Here is an 18,544-nt window from a genome sequence, read left to right on the forward strand (position 1 = left end):
ACTGAATTAGTGATCTAGAGCCAGAAGATCAAATTCCACCAAGGAGCTGGGTAACTTAAATTCAGTTAATATTTTAAATCTGGATTTAGAAAGGTAATAACAGTAATGATGATTGTGAAAATACTGGACTGTCATAAAAACCCACCTAATTCACTAATATCTTTTAAGAGGAAGGAAGCCTGCCGTCCTTACCCAGCCTGGGCTATGTGTGACTCCCAAGCATCAGCAATATGGTTGACTCTTAACTGCTCTTTGAAGTGCCCTAGTGAGCCCCTCAGTTCTACCAAGCCATTGTGACAAAGAATGCTAAGTACCACACCGCCTGTAGTGGTTCAAGAAGGTGGCTTACCACCAGCTGCTGAAGGGCCGTTATGGAGGGGTGATAAATGCCAGGGACATCCAGATCCTGTGGATGAATTAAAAAAAGTACAAAAAACTCATTCTGGGTTGTAATAATTCTATATATGACCTTTCAATCGATGTATCTGTTTGGAAGAAAGTTGGCTTGCTTCATTTCACTGATTTGCTTTATTGTTTCAGCCCCTTATTATTGTTGCAAATAAATCTGATGTGAAGAAGATAGATGAACTTACTGAAGAACAGAAGGTCAGTACTGTTTTTGGGTGATGGTGCGGTGTTAAAACCAACATTTACTACATATTTGCACCCCCTCTGGATAGTAACTTTTATACACCTAAGCTAAGTTCATTTTAATGAAGCATACCTGTAGGGTAATGGCCTTATCCTATCCTTAGCATATTACTGTAGGCCCATATTCTTTTTGAATTAATTAATGGGATATGGGCTTTGCTGGCTGGGCCTGCATTTATTGCCCATCCCTAGTTGCCCTTGAGAAGGTGGTGGCTTCTTGAATTGCTGCAGTCCATGTGGTGTAGGTACACCCACAATGCTGTTAGGGGGGGAGTTCCAGGATTTTGACCCAGCAATAGTGAAGGAATGGCGATATATTTCCAAGTCAGGCTGGAGTCTGACTTGGAGGGGACGTCTAGATGGTGGTGTTCCCATCTATCTGCTGCCCTTGTCCTTCTAGATGAGAATGGTCATGGGTTTGGAAGTTGCTATCGAAGGAGCCTTGTTGAATTCCTGCTGTGCATCTTATAGATGGTACACACTGCTGCTACCAAGGGTTGGTGGTGGTGTGTGTGGATGTGGTGCCAATCAAGTGAGCTGCTTTGTCCTGGACGGTGTCAAGCTTCTTGAGTGTTGTGGGAGCTGCACTCATCAGGCAAGTGGGGAGCATTCCATCACACTCCTGACTTGTGCCTTGTAGATGGTTGACAGGTTTTGGGGAGTCAGGAGGTGAGTTACTTGTTGCAGGATTCCTAGCCTCTGACCTGCTCTTGTAGCCACAGTATTTATATGGCAAGTCCAGTTCAGTTTCTGGTCAATGGTAATCCCCAGGATGTTGATAGTGAGAGATTCAATGATGGTAATGCTATTGAACATCAAGGGGTGATGGTTGGATTCTCTCTAGTTGGAGATGGTCATTGCCTGACACTTGTGTAGCACAAATGTCACTTGCCACTTGTCAGCCCAAGCCTGGAAAATGTCCAGGTCCTGCTGCATTTGGACATGGACTGTTTCAGTTGCAAATAGTGCTGAACATTGTGCAATCATCAGCGAACATCCCCACTTCTGACCTCATGATGGAATGAAGGTCATTAATGAAGCAGCTGAAGATGGTTTGGCCGAGGACACTACCCTGAGGAACTCCTGCAGTGATGTCCTGGTGCTGAGATGACTGATCTCCAACAACCACAACCCTTGTGCTAGGTATGACTCCAACCAGCGGAGAGTTTTCCCCCTGATTCCCATTGACGCCAATTTTGCTAAGGCTCCTTGATGCTACACTCTGTCAAATGTGGCCTTGATGTCAAGGGCAGTCACTCTTACCTCATGTCAGGAGTTCAGCTCTTTCGTCCATGTTTGAACAGTGGACAAAAGAGCTTTTGTATTATTTCACCGTCTAATTTAAAAACAAAAGCATACAAACTTTTTATTTGGCATCTTGATTGAAAATATGTTCCTCATAATTGTAGTGTTCTGTGCATTCTTGCATGTCTGGGTATGGTCGTGTAGTGGTTATGTTATAGGGCTAGTAATCCAAAGTGCTGGGTTCATAATCTCTGGAATATGAGTTCAAGTCACACCATAGCAGTTTGAAAATTTAAATTCAGTTTTTTTAAAGTTGGAAATAAGTAACTAGTATCAGTATAACTGACAATGAATTGTCATAAGAAACAAACTAGTTCATTAATGTTATTTAGGGAAGAAAACTTATCCTTACCCTATCTGGCCTGTATGTGATGTCAGACCGCAACCAGTTTCTCCTCTGAGACAGTTTCTAAAAAGCCCTTGAAAATGTCTGGGGAGCTTTACTTGTCTGACTTTTTTTGTAGTGGTCTTTGAGACGATATCTCTGCATTTATGAAGCTGCCATCCACATTTCTATCCAATTTCATCTTTAATCAAATGCTGCTTAAAGTTAACCATCTCTTGAAGGCTCTATATTGATGAGTCACGGTGTATGATCTCATTGAACTACCATGGCTATTTAATTACAATTTTGCTTTTTCTGTTCTTGCAGAAAATCTTTGCAGATTTTATGGCGGAAGGAATCACTGTAACAGAAACAAGTACTTTGACAGAAGAGGGGATCATTAAAGTTAAAACTGAGGTATGTTTTTCCCTCTGAATTTCTCATTTTGGGTTATAACATTTACACAGTAACTAGCAAGGTCCCAATAGCAGAAAGAATAGCTTTATTGTTGAGGTTCTTTTTGCTACAAGAATGATACAATAACAAAGTTGGGTATAGTATTATTTGGAGAGCTAACTTTTTATTGAAAGCAGAATGCTCTGAAGAAGAGTCATGCGGACTCAAAACATTAACTCTGTTTCTCTCTCCTCAAATGCTGCCAGACCTGAGTTTTTCCAGCATTTTTTGTTTTATAACTTTTTAACTGTACTGTGATGTTGATGTGCTTATTGAAGCTCAGAGGATGTTTCAACTCAATTTTAACTGAGTACTCTTAGGTAACTTGTTCTGGTTGGCCTTATCCATGGTGAAAAAGGCACCCCCTCCAATCCAGCAACTACTGCATAGGCCAGTTGAAGAGGAGAAGTTATAATCCCCGATCACACGGCGACCACAGAGACTCAGGCTTCCTTTAACCGGTTTTATTCAAGCATATGCAAGGGAGCCACAATCATTCCTAAGAATGAAGACCCAGCTCCCAGATTGATTATATTTCATTACTTTTGTACTTTTTCTTATCATAATACATTTGAGTATATTTGAATACATCCAATCGGTAATCAACACACTGGTCTCATGTTAACTCTATCCTATTGAGTACGTAAACATGTGATTTTGCTAACCAATTATTCTAAAGGAGTTATACATAATTATCCAATCAAAATTAAAATACATAAGCAAAGACCTTGGTTCTCACAGCTCAAGACTGTTTGTGTTTCATCAAAACCCCCTCTTTGTCTATTGTATGTCTTCCCATAACTAAGCTAAAACCATCTGCCCCTTCCCTATGTGAGAGGGGAGTGCATTTAATCTGATTTATGTCCCGCTTGTGTCTCTGGCCTGACTCTCAAGGCTGTGCAATGTTCATCTGGTAATCTTCAACTCTTAATATGTTTAGCAGGCATGTCTGCCTGGAGATTTTAAGGGTTTTTCAGTAAATTCTTACTGTATTTTCTTTTAGCATTTTTAATTTCCCCCTAATAATGGGTATTACAATCCAAAGAAATTGCTTGAGCTGGAGACTTGCTACCTCACTAGCTTTGCTGTGAGGAGGGTGAAGCGACCTGACCTGAGAGGGGAAGGGAGATAGAGCTGTTAAACTTGTAAACTGAGTGGCAGCAGGATTCCAGGTAGAATTGTAGGAGCAATTCAAGAGTTGCTGTTGTTATTTCCAGTTGACTTCTGAAAAATTGGAGTAAGCTGTGTCCAACTATCTGATCTACCAGGTTAATTGAAATTAGTAGTCTAAAGTCTTGCACCCTGCAGGATGGAGTTGTTTTTATTGTTCAAGGATTTGTTGTTTAAGGAAATGCAATCTTCAATTCGTTAAAACTGATCCACAATTTACGTAATGTTATTAGGCATGTGATCGGCTACTTACTCATCGCGTTGATAGCAAAATGAAAGGCAAGAAGGTGAATGATTTACTGAACAGACTCCATCTAGCTGTTCCATCAAAGAGAGATCAGAAGGTGAGTTAAAGTATTGCTCTTTTCTGTTATATCACATGCAGTAAAGATTTCTTAATCATGAGTTGTGCAACAGCCTGGCAATATCAATTTTTAAATGGGTGGCTTAATTTTATGGAGAAGTGAACTGCAATTGCAGTCATGATTACTGCCCCTGTTTTCTTCCCACCACCAGCATTTGAGGTGGATATGTTTTACTTTTGGATAACGTAGCTTTTCCATTTAGTTTCCAAAAATATGATTTCTGATTTTCATAATATAAGATACGCTGATGATGCCGTTCTTATTGCCGACTCTGAGGAGAAACTGCAAAAGGTTTTGGATAGAGTAGTGAGTGAAAGTGGGAAGAAAGGGTTGAGCATAACTTGTAAGGAAAGAAAATGTCTAGTTGTGTCAAAAAGAAAACCTTACGAGAATGCAAGATCACAGTGGAGAACGAAAAGATCAAACAGGTAGACAAATTTTGTTACCCAGGAAATATGTTAATATCAGACAGAGCAAGCAAGAAATAAGATGAAGGATTAGAATGGCTAAAAATGCACTTTCAATAAATGATAAAGATTATGATCAACACAAAGTTAGCCATGAAAACAAAACTGAGGATCCTGGAGTGCTATATCACACCAATTTTGACACATGAAAGCAAGTGTTGGAGGATCAGCGAAGCAATGCAGGAAAGAATTGAGGTTGCAGAGTTTTGATTTTTGAAGTGAATAATGAAGATATCTTGGATGAGTCACACTGCCAATAAAGAGGTGCTAGTAAAATCTGAGACCCAAAGTACTCTGCTATCCAAGACATGGAAGAGACAATTGGAATTTATTGAGCACGTAATAAGAACTTAGGATTTAGAAAGTATGGTACTGATGGGAAAGATTGATGGTAAAAGAGATTGGGTAGACAAAGGACAGCCTTTTTAAAGAGCCTCATGATCTTAATGAAGATGATCCACGCCTCTAGAGTAAGATTAACATGGAAGTCCATGGATGCCAATGCCCTCTTAGGGCATAGTACCTGGAGAGAGAGAGATTTTTGACACTATGTACATGTTCGAGAATGGTTTTACCATAGGATTCTCAGGTAATTCATCCAAATGGTGTATCTTCCTGTCTGGGCCTAGATATTTAATGGGCTGTCCTCGTGACAAAGTCATTATTTTGTCTCCATTTGGTGTTCACACTTAAGTATTTCCAAGCGAGATCACCGCAGAGCAAACTGTAGGTGATATCTGTCTTTTTCTTATTTTTTCATTATTTTTCTTTTTTTCTTGCTTGAAACTGGGTCCCCTAGGTCTCTGGATTATTAGTCTAGCAACAATAACTCCACACCATTGCCTCCCCTTGGGAGGGGACAATACCACCGTGCCATCGTTTCCCCCGGCTGAAGTGCTGCAAATGAGGATTGACCCAGGAGCCATCTTGGGCTAGGTGGCTTGTACTGTACAATTGAGTACAATGATGCACTGAAATTATTGTTCCTGATTCTTTTTTAATGCACAGTGACACTTTCCCAGATTATAGTGCATAACTTTGTGTTTTCAGACATCTCTGGTTAAACCTGTGTCAAAGAATATTATGTTCTGTTTTGTCTTGTCCATTTTTTTTTAGGAGAGACCGCCCTGGATACCTGAAGGAGCTACCAAACGCAGAAAAATGGAGGTTGATGTGCCAAAACGTAAATCGGTTAGTGAAGATTTAGGCTATAAGCAATTGATCCAAATTTCTGTCATTGCTTTGTTACCTAAGATCCTATCTTTGACAGGAACGGGACTTGGAATTGGAGATGGGTGATGATTATGTCCTGGACCTCCAGAGTAAGTAATTTTCTGAAATATTCTGTTACCTAACTGGCATGTTCCAACAAACAAGATAACAGCTGTTAAAATTGATGTTTTGCGCCTTTAAGCAACTTTATTCTCATTAAAATTTATGCATTGTGCTCTATTAAAGGATGGCCTCCAATAGGTGGAAATAAGGTGACCAAAGCTTTAATGAGGGGCATATGCAAACGATAACTTTCAATGTTGATTTTAGGAAGACGTGTATGGTAATTTATAAATAGGGGAATCACGAAGAAGAGTATAGAGAAAGGCAACTTTTGTATGTTCTATGCAGGTCTATAATTAATCACTTATGACTTGCAAGTACAAGAAGACTGTAACTCCTGCTGCTGACCAGAAAGGTATCAGGAAGAGCTGCGCATATGCACTCGGTCCACGCTGTGGCCACTGGCACACTGCATTTCTTCCTGATGCCTTTCCAGTCAGCAGCCGGAGTTCAGAATATGGGGTTCCAGTGAGTTTGTACTCCAATCTATTGGTAAAACTACTTCGCAGCTGAACACTAGAGTACCCAGGTGACTGGAGTTTGAATTCTGACCTGTCTCCTTGCTGATAGTACTGCTGTGGTCATATTGCTACTGAGTTATCAAATCTTTACATTCAGTAAATAATATCTGTTCACTCTTTAGAATACTGGGATTTGATGAATAAATCTGAGAAGCAAGATCTGATCCCTGAAATATGGCAAGGTCATAACATAGCTGATTACATTGATCCTGAAATTATGAAGGTGAGTTAGAATTGAGTTCTACATTTTTATTTTAATTGGTTTGGTGTTTTGACAAGTAATTAGAACTTTATTGAGTGAGTAATTTCATGGACCATTTGAAAACATCAACACTGCAGTCCTGTAAGTCCTCGCTTATCATTGCCTCATTTAATATTGTTTCACTTTAACATTGTGAATAAAGCACTGTCAGCATATCTGTTTAACATTGCAAGTTTTACTTAACCGTCGTTTGCCACAGACTTCCTCTTCTGTGGCCTGCCTGCTCACAAAACCTTTCGCCCAGTGCTTCCATGTGCCCCTTTCCCACCCCCAGCCCCTGCTCCTGGGCCTCGCCTCCTGCCCCTGCTCCCGGTCCTCGAATCTGTTCTTCCACTCATGGTTGCTCATTCTGTTGCTGCCTCCACTCCTGGCTTCACCTCTGGCAGAAGTTGGTTAGTGCAAATAGTTCTGGGACTTCAGATGATAACTGCACCAGCCAGCTTCTGCCATCAGTCAGAGCCTGGTCAATCTAAAATTACTGCACAGGTAGCTGTATGGTATGTGTATTTTTTTGGATCTTTTACTGTGTTTCTTTTATGTTTAATGTATTTTATTTTGCAAATTTGTTCAGCTAGGAATGCACAGTGCTGCACATTAATGGTACAGTATTTCAACTTATACATCATTTTTCTGGGCAAGAAATGTCCAAAGGAACCTAGCTCTGGATTTAACATTGATTCCTATGGGAAGCTAGGTTTCACTTAAAGTTGCAATTTTCAGGAACAATCGACAACTTTCAAGTCAGGTCTTAGTGTATTATTTTGCTATATATCGTAGCTTGTTAGAGCTTTCTCCAGTGATCTGCACATGCTTTAAATTTTGTTTGTATTTTACACTCTGAATACATTCACAGTGTTTAATTTGGATTACTCTGAATTTTAATTAATGGGATTCAATCACAGTTGCATTGATCCCCTTTAGGTGAATATCCTGAGCATCTGATTGCGGAAGAAGAATTAAGTTCATAGCTCAATATTTATGTTTTACAGCAATGTAGTTACAACTAGAACTGGGCTTTGCCGCATGATGAAAGGAGAATGTGTAACTACTAATGATACCATTAGTGATCTTTTGCCAGTTAAAAGTAAAATGAGCTCATGCATTTTGAGCAGTTTAAACACTTCTTAAAAATCAATTTAGTTCTCAACCTTGACACTTGTTTCCGCAGCATTAAGATTGTGGAAATAGACAATACATTTCAAATTTTCAACTCTCCTATGGCATCTCACTCAGAATAGGAAAAAAACATATTATTATAGGATCTTACAATGTAAAAGGAGGTCATTTGGCTCAGGAGGTGCCAGGAGGAGCTTTATAATCAGCCCTATTTTTTACTCTTTCCCTGTGGCCCTGCAAATGTCTCCCCTCTAAAGCATCTAATTTTGTTTTGAAAGTATCTATTGAATTTACGTCTACCATTTGTAGAAGTAGAGCAATTCAGATCATCATATCTTACTGTGTTTAAAAAAAAAAGCCTTGATTTTCATTCGTTGCACCTTCATGCTGCAGAGGGCTCTTTGTGCGTAAAAGCCTGGTGAAACAAACCGACTGTCACTGTTTATTGAATTGTCCTTATATTGCTGGTTAAATTAACCTAAGATCTTTGTGGAGCAAAATACACAGGGTTACAATTGCCTAGTGATTTGTAATGCTATACCTTTATTATCAAAAGTGCATTATGGTGTAATTTTTTAGTGCACGTTGGTTATCGGTGTTAATCTATTTAGGATTTGGGTGTCCAACTTTTTTAAAATGTAAATATCCCTTTTCAGAAACTCAAACAGCTGGAAAAAGAAGAAGAACTAAAACAAATAGCAGGTGAATACGATTCAGACTCTGAGAGCGAGGATGAAGAAATGAGGGACATCAGACAATTGGCTGTTCAGATAAGAGAGAAGAAAAAGATGCGAATCTTGATGTCCAGAGAGAAACAAACCAAAAAAGGTCCCAAAATGCCAAGAACTGCTAAAAAGGTAAGTAATTGTGTGTGTGTGTGTGTCTTGTTTTTTAAGTATGAGTTCTTGCATAACATGCGTCTTAAATTGAATTGTTCAAGTTCCTGTGTATGCCAGAATATCAGTGATCACTTTCAGTTTCCCCACCATGAAATAATTCCTGTGATCATCTGAGTTTACAAGACAAATGGAATTGTCATTTCAAATTTCTAGCTTGGATTTGGATCCAGTACCATGTCCAAATGTGACCAAGAGTTTTACCTCTACTATTGTATTTGCAGTCTTTCTGAGTCAACTTGCCTATATGTAATAAATTCTACATGATTTTGAGGTAAATTTATACCTCTTGATAGCAAATTGAGATAACCAATATAATGAATGGCCTTTAAATGTGTTAGAGAGAAGACAGCCCAATTATTTTATTATGGATGGTTATTGAGTAATGAATTAGTTTGCAAAGGTCAGTGTCATGGTCTGCTGCACTACATGGCTCTTTGACCATTGTAACATTAACTTTCTAAAACGAAGGAAAATGCTGATGGACAAGTTGGGTGACAAGAAAGAGCTTCCTTATGTAAAGTTGAAAACAAATCTCTAACTTTTTCTATTTTTACAGATTGAACGAAAAACTTTGGAAAAGGAGATGGGATCACTTGGTTTAGATATGGACAACAAAGATGAAGTAAACTTATTTTTTTAATAAATATTATTTATAATTGAATAGTTCATTTCAAAAAGAGAAAAGCTATGACCGCTACAGTGAAGACCAAGACCAGTGTATATCTGTGTTTTCATTGTGTTATGGTTCTTGTAGAGATGCCCTATGGCAAATGTGGTGCTTCCTTCCAAGAAGGCAGGAGAAATATGAAGGATCCTTTTCTTTCCCCTCCTTCCCCACTCCAGCTTAATCTCCAAAGACTTCTGAGCAGCTGGGCAAATGATTGATGATTCACATAGTTGCTTCCTCCCAGATATGAAGGAGGCATCACTTTTGGTTGGAGAATAGCTTGTGGCACTTGTCTGAAAGTTGCAACTAAAACTTACCTAAATTATGTCATAAATATGAAAAGCAGTGCAATATGACAGTTTGCTTTAAATTGACAAAACATAGTTAATATGGTTCTGTATACTAATGTCTTGTTCATAGGCATATTAGTTTCTAATTGCATTATCTCATTACTAGTGGAGCAGGGATATTTTGATGCAGATAGTGTCAGAGTAATTAATAATGCAGATCTGATAATGACTGGCAATTATGTGTGGGGCAGCAGGAATTGCAGATTTTGTGATTTTGGCTGTCATTCTAAAGATTATCCCCTGAACAATAGAATTTGCCTCAGGACTTATTGATAAATATACTGTAAGCATTGAAAGAAAATTGTCAAGATGAGGCATTTTTATTCCATTTTGAAGTGCAATAGTGAAGTTTGACGGTCACAGACTGTGCCCTTTGTTGAAAGTAGTGGCAGTTTGGATGTTGTCTTAACGTGAGATTCCTTTGATTGTATTACAATAATGTGCCATGTCGTTATGATCCTAGGCCAGACCCCCAAGTTCTTGATACGATCCGGTTAGGGACTAATAACTTTTTGTTTAAAGTAGATAAAGTTTGAGGTCCTAGACACTTGCTTAAAGAATAAAGCCACAAGCCACTGTTTTTGAACAAACAAAATAAACTTTACTGTACAAGGTCCGAGATAAAACAATCTATAATACCTGTCTTATACTCTAACATTCAAGATTAATTTGAGGTAATTGTGAATTAACAGACAACTGTGGTCTAACACCCACGCTACACATTAAATCACAAATGCAACCAAGACAGATTCCATGGATTTCTCAGCAACCCACCCAGACATCAGTAAGCTCTGTGGGTTAGCCAATCTTGTTGAACCTCTTGTCTCTCTCGTGAGGGATTCCATTCTTCACCTTCGAAGATCTAACCATGGAATTCTTTGCAAAAGTCAATCTGACTTGGACTGCTTCAGTGAATACACACACCACAGGGTTTCAGTCTCACCTCCCAAGAACCCGTTCCCCTAGAGTTTGCGCTCCAACACTAACTCACAAGCACAACTTCAGCCCTTTGGCCGAGCTGAGCAACTTCTCCAAAGGGGTACTTTTGCCCCAGTGACCCACAGCATGGAATCACCAACCTTCTGCTGCCTCCTTTGATTTTCACGGCTTCTGCTGAACCCTTAGATTCTGCCAACTGCAGCCCTTTTACTACTGGAAGCCTTTTTCTTTGCTCCTCTCTTTCTTTCTGGGACCTCTTCCTGGCCCCATTCCCTGTCTCCTGTCTGGGACTCCCTTTGGGACTTCTCGTTGACCCATCTGGGACTCTTCTCCGATGTGGTGCCCAGCTCCTGGGTCACATGATCGGGGTCTTTGAACCATTTTGTTTTTATGCAGACGCACTGGGCCCACCCTCAACCCTAAGAACTACTGTGCAGCCTGCTCTTGTCCTGCACATGCGTGGGAAACCTTGGGACCTGTCGGGACTCATAGTTCCAGGCACCACTCCCCACCCCCCTCTCCCCCTCCCCACACCCCGACCCTCACTCAACAAGAAGGTAAGCTGGATCTGGTAACACTGTAGAAAGTCCTTTAAAGTTACATATTTAAATTAGGTATCGCAAATATAATGAACGTGGTAACTTTAGTTTTTTAAATACATTCAATTATAATATTTTATAGGCTGTTTAGGTGCTCAAAAGCTGCTTAAGTGTGAATTGTACTCTTCTCCCACACTGTTTAGACACACTATGCACAGCAAGCTCGACGATCTAGAAGTGTCATTAGAAAACGTAAACGTGAAGAATCTCAACCACCAACATCTCAAGTCCGCAGCCGCAGCACTTCACGCACTCCGCGTGATCTTTCTGGTGTACGTGATGAAAAGGTTTGTTTCCAATTTGCAACTAAATTGCTGTCTTGAGTAATAAATTAATAAATTGTAAAGAATCAAAATGCTATGGTTCATCTCAATTCCGCAGGAACAATAGCATTGAGTCACTTTGAGACAGTCACCAGTAATTTTGTATACGTTTCTGCAAGAAAAGTTTGCTGAAAACTGATCATACTTACAAAGCACTGGAAGACTGTGAGCCATTGGTGATTAGTTTCTTGGATGGAATTTGATCATTTTGGAATTGGGACTTCGTCTCTTTAATATTCCTTAACAGAACTTGAGGTGATTTAATTGTTTGCAGAAGACTGGCACTTTTATGTCTTGTATTTTCTTTGCAAGGAAAAGGAAGGTTTAAAAAGCTATCTCTATTGGCCAGAGTCAAGTCCATGGCACAGTTGTACAGTTGGCTCAGCTGTACAAGGGGGCACATAGAAGACTGGAAGAGCAATAGTGACGGGAATTCGATAGGGGAACAGACAGGTGTTTCTGTGGCCGCAGACGTGATTCCAGGATGGTGCGTTGCACCCCTGGTGCCAGGGTAAATGATGTCACTGAATGGCTGCAGAGCACCCCAAGGGAGGGTGAACAGCCAGCAGCTATGGTCCACATTATTACCAACAAAAGATCCACTAGGAAACAGTGACCATAACATGATTGAATTTAGCATTCATTTTGAGAGTGAGAAACTTCAGATAGAAATAACTGTACTAAACTTAAATAAGGGTAATTACAAAGGAATGAAGGTAGAGTTGGCTAGAGCGGACTGGGAAAGGAGTTTAGCAGAAAAGATAGTTGATGAACAATGGCAGACTTTTAAGGAAATAGTTCAAGACTCAAAACAAAAATATATCCCAGTGAGGAAGAAGAATTCAAGGAAGTCGATAAACCAACCTTTCTAACCTTTCCTCATAAGACAACCCACTCATTCCGGATATCAGTCTAGTAAACCTCCTTTGAATCACCTGCAATGTATTTACATCCTTCCTTAAATAAGGAGACCAAAAGTGCACACAGTATTTGAGGTGTGGTCTCACCAATGCCCTGTATAACTGAAGCATAACATCCTTACTTTTATGTTCAATCCCTCTCATAATAAAGGATGGCATTCCATTAGCCTTATGTAATAGCAGAGCATTTAAAAATGCATAATATAATCAAGCAGAGTCAGCATGGCTTCATGAAGGGGAAATCATGCCCGACAAACTTATGAGAATTCTTTGAGGAGGTATAACAAACAGGATAAATAAAGGGGAGCCAGTATATGTAATATATTTGGATTTCCAAAAGGCGTTTGATAAATTACTGCACATAAGGCTACTTAATAAGATAAGAGCCCATGGTGTTGGGGGTAGTATATTAGCATGGGTAGAGGATTGGCTAACTAATAGAAGACAGCAAGTTGGGATAAGGGGAGCATTTTCAGGATGGCAACCTGTAATTAGTGGAGTGCCACAGGAATCAGTGCTGGGGCCACAATTATTTACAATATATATTAATGACTTAGGTGAGGGAAGTGAATGTAGTATCGCCAAGTTTGCGGGCGACACAAAAATAGATGGGAAGACACGTGGTGAGGTTGACAGTCTGCAGAGGGATATGTACAGGTTAAGTGAGTGGGCAAAAACTTGGCAGATGGAATATAATGAGGGAAAATGTGAGGTTATGCTCTTTAGCAGGAAGAATAGAGGAGCTGAATATTATTTAAATGGAGAAAGCTGCAGCACAGAGGGATTTGGGAGTCCTCGTGTATGAATCCCAAAAAGCTAACATACAAGTTCAGCAGGTAGTAGGGAAGGCAAATGGAATGTTTATTTCAAAGGGAATGGAATATAAAAATAGGGAAGTCTTGCTAAAACTATACAAGCCACTAGTTAGACCACACCTAGAATACTGTGAACAGTTTTGGACCCCTGACCCAAGGAAAGATACACTGGCATTGGAGGCAGTCCAGAGAAGGTTCATCAGATTGATCCCGGGTATGGAGGAATTTTACTAAGAGGAGAGGTTGAGTAGGTTGGGCCTGTACTCATTGGAGTTTAGAAGAATGAGAGGCGACTTTATTGAAACATATAAGAGTCCTAGGGGGCCTGACAGGGTAGATGCTGAGAGGTTGGTTCCCTTTATGGGTGAGTCTAGGACCAGAGGGCATAAACTGAGTAAGGGGTTGCCTGTTTAAGACAGACATAAGGAGGAAATTTTTCTCTGAGAGTAGTGAATCTGTGAATTCTTTACCGCAGAGACTGGGTCTTTAAGTATGTTCAAGGCTGAGATAGACAAATTGTTAATCAGTAAGGGAACCAAGGATTCTGGGGAAAAAGCAGTAAAGTGGAGTTGAGGATTACCAGATCAGCCATGATCTCATTGAACAGTGGAGCAGACTTAAAGGGCCAAATGGCCTGTTTCTGCTCCCACGTCTTGTGGGGGAGGCTAAAACTAGGGGACATAGTTTAAAATAAAAGGTCCCCCTTTTAAGACAGATGAGAATCTTTTTCTCCCAAAGGGTCTTTGGTGTGTGGAATCTTCTTCTCCAGAAAGTGGTAGAGGCTGGGTCTTAAATTTATTCGATGCTCAGTTAGACACGTTTTTGGTAGGCAAGGGAGTTGAGGGTTATGGGGGACAGACAGGAAAATGGAGCTGAGACCACAACCAAATCAGTCATGATCTTATTAAATGGTGAAGCAGGCTTGAATGGCCAAATAGTCTACTCCTTTTCCTATGTTACTTTGTGTTGTGCATCACTTCATTTATAAGTGGACGTGGAGTTGAGTCATGCTTCCAGCATTACGCCATCTTTATTTTGGCCACACTCACAAAGGTAATTGACTAATTTTGGCATTGCCATTCATAGTGCACTAGAAATGGCACTGACTGCCTGAGCCAGCTCTCTCCAATCCAGTCCATAGAGTTCCCATCTTCAGTGTGAAGAGCCTATCTCCCCTTACCCTTATCTCTGCCGACATTACCTATATAGATGATTCTGAGATTTTGGGGGCTTTAGATTTGATTATTCTAGGTAACAGATGCTTATAGGAATTAAAATCCTGGTCATTTTTTACTATAGCCTGATATCTTATACCTCTATTACTTGGCCATTTATATGACTAGTGCCAGGAACTTTTGACTATTCCAACACACTCCTGGCTAGCCCCTATGTTTTACCTTCGCTACATTTAAAGTCATCTAAAACTCTGCTGTCTTTGTCTTTACTGGCACCAAGTCTTATTCATCCATTTCCCCTGTGCTTGCTAACCAACATTGGCTCCCAATCAATCAACACCTTGATTTTAAAATATTCATTCTTGTTTTCAAGTTCCTCCATGGCCTCACCCCTCCCTTTCTTTATAATCTCCACCAGACCCACTACCCACCGAGATATGTGATCATCCAATTTCGGTCTTTTGAGCTTCACTGATTTTAATTGCTCCACCATTGATGGCTGTGCCTTTAGCTCCTTAGCCTAGCCCCTCAGCTCTGGAATTTCCTCCCTAAATTTCTGACTCTCATCCTCTCTTTCCTGCTTTGAGACACTTCTGAAAATCTCTTTGACCAAGCTGTTGGACATTTGCCTTAATTTCTCTGGCTCCGTGTCTTAATTTTGCTTTACTCTCCTTGTGAAATGCCTTGGGATATTTTATTATGTTGAAAATGCTAAAGAAACATAAGTTGCTAACAGTGTCTTCCTTTTTTTTTGTATTTTTTTGACTTAAATATTTTTGTTCTGCTTAGATGCTGAAGAAGGTTAAGAAGATGATGAAAAACTCCCAGCAGGACATGAATCGCATGGGCAAGAAAGGAGAAGCTGATCGACATGTATTTGACCTTAAACCAAAGCATCTTTTTGCTGGCAAGCGAAAAATGGGTAGAACGGACCGTAGATAAACTAGACTTTAGGCTGCAGGACTGTTGTGTTCAATTGTAAACCATCAGAAAGGAGCTGATGCATCTTGAGTAATCTGTGATAAAAGGACAGAATAGTATCTCATTGAGACGAGATCTTGAACATACAAGATGCTTGTCAAGAATGTAATTGTGGCTTTTGTGATTTGAAAAGAAAATGAATTCAGTTGTTAAATTCAAGAGTTTGATTGCTTATTAATGAACATGTATTTTGTGACCTCCAGTGAAAAAATATGTATAAGAAACGTGTTTCAAAGCAAAATTACAATGTAATTTAGGAAGGTATAATAGAATACTATTTTAAAAAGTCTCAAATACTATCAAGTGTTCTCATTTGATGGCAGTTTGATATTCTGAATCGAATTCTAGCAACATGAGTTGTAAACAGAATCATCAGTCCTTGCATTGGTAACTATAAGATTTCTTTTTGTGTTCATTGAATGGACTTGACTTGGGTTTATTATTTGGTTTATAATTGCACGATACCATAGTCCAGACTGCCATCAGTATATAAGAGTCCAGAAAGACCAGGTATTCTTGGGCGTTCGTCGGTTTAAAATGTCTTTACTTTGCTGCCCTGTTTATTTCAGGTCAGTTTTTGTATTGTTTGGATTTTTTTTAGAGATCTTTGTCTTCCACAGTACAGTATTTTGAGTTTTTTTTAAATTGTAAGCACATCTAGCCTTATACATTTTGGTGGAGGATGATTTTCCCACATTTTAAGAAAACTGTTTTCTTTGGTAATTGTGTCATTAAGTGATTGTTCCCTCAAGTATTTTTCCTTTTGTGACCTCTGCAAGATGAAATGAGATTGCACCAAGCTGCTGAAGCCTTTCCTTTTTAAAGGAGATGAAAAATAAATTACTTGATTTTTACTTGGTGCATTTTCAAAGGTCGAACTGGGTAATAAGTATACATCCAATATATATTAAGATGTTTTAATCCTTAAAATACATTTCAGGTATTGTTTCAGAAGGAACACTATTAAATCCTGTAAATGCTCATGAATGGTATTGCTGTTATTCATTCAGAGCTTGCATTTATGTATTCTTTCAGCAGTGTTACAAGAAACCAGAATATTATTGCTCTGACTGAGTTGACCTTTCCAACTCACTTTTGACTCTGGTAGTGATATTCAACAAGTGCAGTCATTCCGTCTCTTGTAACTGAAGATGATGGTTTGGGTATTGTGTGGCCATAGTGGGTTTTTCTTTCCCTTCCCCTTTTTCAATCTTTCATGCACCATTCTGTCATGCTCAAAAAGAAGTATTGCTCAAGTTTCAAATTTGCTGTTATATTGAGTTTTTCTCCCACATTTTAATGCTTAAAATATATTTTGAATTTCTGCTGTGAGATGTAATGACCTTTGTATAATATCTTGATACTTCACCCTATAGAAAAACTGACCGGTGTAACTGACGAATGGAACAGAAAATAGAGGCTGTTTTAATGCTTAATTGGTTTCACATCTGCAACAGAAGTCTTAATGCCCACAGCATTATATATTAGCCATGAGGACATTAAATGATTATTTGAATAGAAACAATGTGCATGGGTACGTGAAAAAAGCAGGGCAGTGAAGTTAGGTCATAATCCTCATTTGGAGAGCTAGTGCAGACATGTTGGGCCGAATGGCTTCCTTCTGTGCTGTTAAAATTCTGAGACTCTCACCTGAGTTGGAAGGTTGTGTTTTCGTGTCCCACAGCAGAAGCACAAAATCAATGCTGACAGAGAGAGGTGACAGCGTAGTGGTATTGTCACTGGACTATACTCTGGGGACCAGGGTTTGAATCCTGCCACGGCAGCTGATGGAATTTGAATTCAATAAAAATCTGGATTCAAAAGTTGAAACCATTGTCAATTGTAAAATCATCTAATGTCCTTTAGGAAGGAAACCTGTTGTCCTTACCTGGTCTGGCCATATGTGACTCCAGACCCACGGCATTGTTGTTGATTCTTAATTGCCCATGGAAATGGTCTAGCAAGCCACTCAGCTGTATCAAACCACTACAAAGTCACAAAAAAGGAATGAAACTGGATGGACCACCCAGCATCGACCTAGGCACAGGAAATGACAACAGCAATCTCAGCCCTGTCGACCCTGGGGTCTAGTGCCAAAATTGGGAGAGCTGCCTCACAGATCAGTCAAGCAACAGCCAGACAGAGGCATCCTCACAGTCATATCTTACAGATCATGTTCCAGACATCACCATCCCTGGGACAGACCCAGCAGAGGCAGCAGCAGCACCAACCAGGCAGGAGGGAGTTGCCATGGGAATCATCAACATCGACTCCTGGACCTCATGGCATCAGGTCAAACATGGGCAAGGAAACCTGCTGATTACTATGTAACAGCCTCCCTCAGCTGTTGAATCCCTCCCTAACAGCACTGTGGGTGTACCTGCACCACAGGACTGCAGCGGTTCAAGAAGGCAGCTCTGTCTTTCAGGGTAGTAATCTAGGCCAATGACTGGCTAGTGCAGGCCTCCTCAACAAAATGGTGTTTGAGATTTAGCACAGTGATGACAACTGAAATGTGGCCTTTAGCTAGAAATAGAGAAATACGAAGTCATCTTAAGGTTTCTTGTTTAGCATTTTTTCCTCCCTTCTCTACCCTTTCCACCCCCCCCCCCCCTAATTAGCTTCCAGGATTTTAAAGCAGTCCAGCAATACAAATCTATCCACAGTCAATAATTTCAATCAACAGGAATACTTGTGAACAGCACTTCAGTCTTATGACAGAAACACATGACTGACACTGAAAACAAATCGCTTCAACATAAACCTAAATTACTCTCAGCCAGCAACCATGCCAACAAATCTGCATTTCGAGACAAGTACACAATCACACTGCAGAAGAGGCCCTTTGGCCCATCCAGTCTGCACTGACACATGAAAAATACCTGACCTACCTACCTAATCCC

At 39.9% G+C, this 18,544-nt stretch overlaps 1 protein-coding gene across 2 annotated transcripts in view; it reads left to right on the plus strand.

The window, feature by feature from the left end:
* gtpbp4 (GTP binding protein 4) overlaps window positions 1–16,622 on the plus strand; it is a 35,258-nt gene extending 18,636 nt beyond the window's left edge. For both annotated transcript variants that reach the window (XM_041183311.1, XM_041183312.1), the window contains exons 8-17: window positions 541–606; window positions 2,609–2,698; window positions 4,141–4,251; window positions 5,856–5,930; window positions 6,010–6,061; window positions 6,718–6,818; window positions 8,630–8,830; window positions 9,429–9,494; window positions 11,571–11,714; window positions 15,450–16,622. In XM_041183311.1, the coding sequence (XP_041039245.1) occupies window positions 541–606; window positions 2,609–2,698; window positions 4,141–4,251; window positions 5,856–5,930; window positions 6,010–6,061; window positions 6,718–6,818; window positions 8,630–8,830; window positions 9,429–9,494; window positions 11,571–11,714; window positions 15,450–15,602 (1,059 nt within the window). In that variant the 3' untranslated portion in view covers window positions 15,603–16,622. The remainder of the gene's footprint in view (window positions 1–540; window positions 607–2,608; window positions 2,699–4,140; window positions 4,252–5,855; window positions 5,931–6,009; window positions 6,062–6,717; window positions 6,819–8,629; window positions 8,831–9,428; window positions 9,495–11,570; window positions 11,715–15,449) is intronic.
* Window positions 16,623–18,544: the final 1,922 nt, after the last annotated feature.

This window comes from Carcharodon carcharias, chromosome 3, assembly GCF_017639515.1.
Source record: "Carcharodon carcharias isolate sCarCar2 chromosome 3, sCarCar2.pri, whole genome shotgun sequence".
Taxonomy (NCBI): Eukaryota; Metazoa; Chordata; class Chondrichthyes; order Lamniformes; family Lamnidae; genus Carcharodon; species Carcharodon carcharias.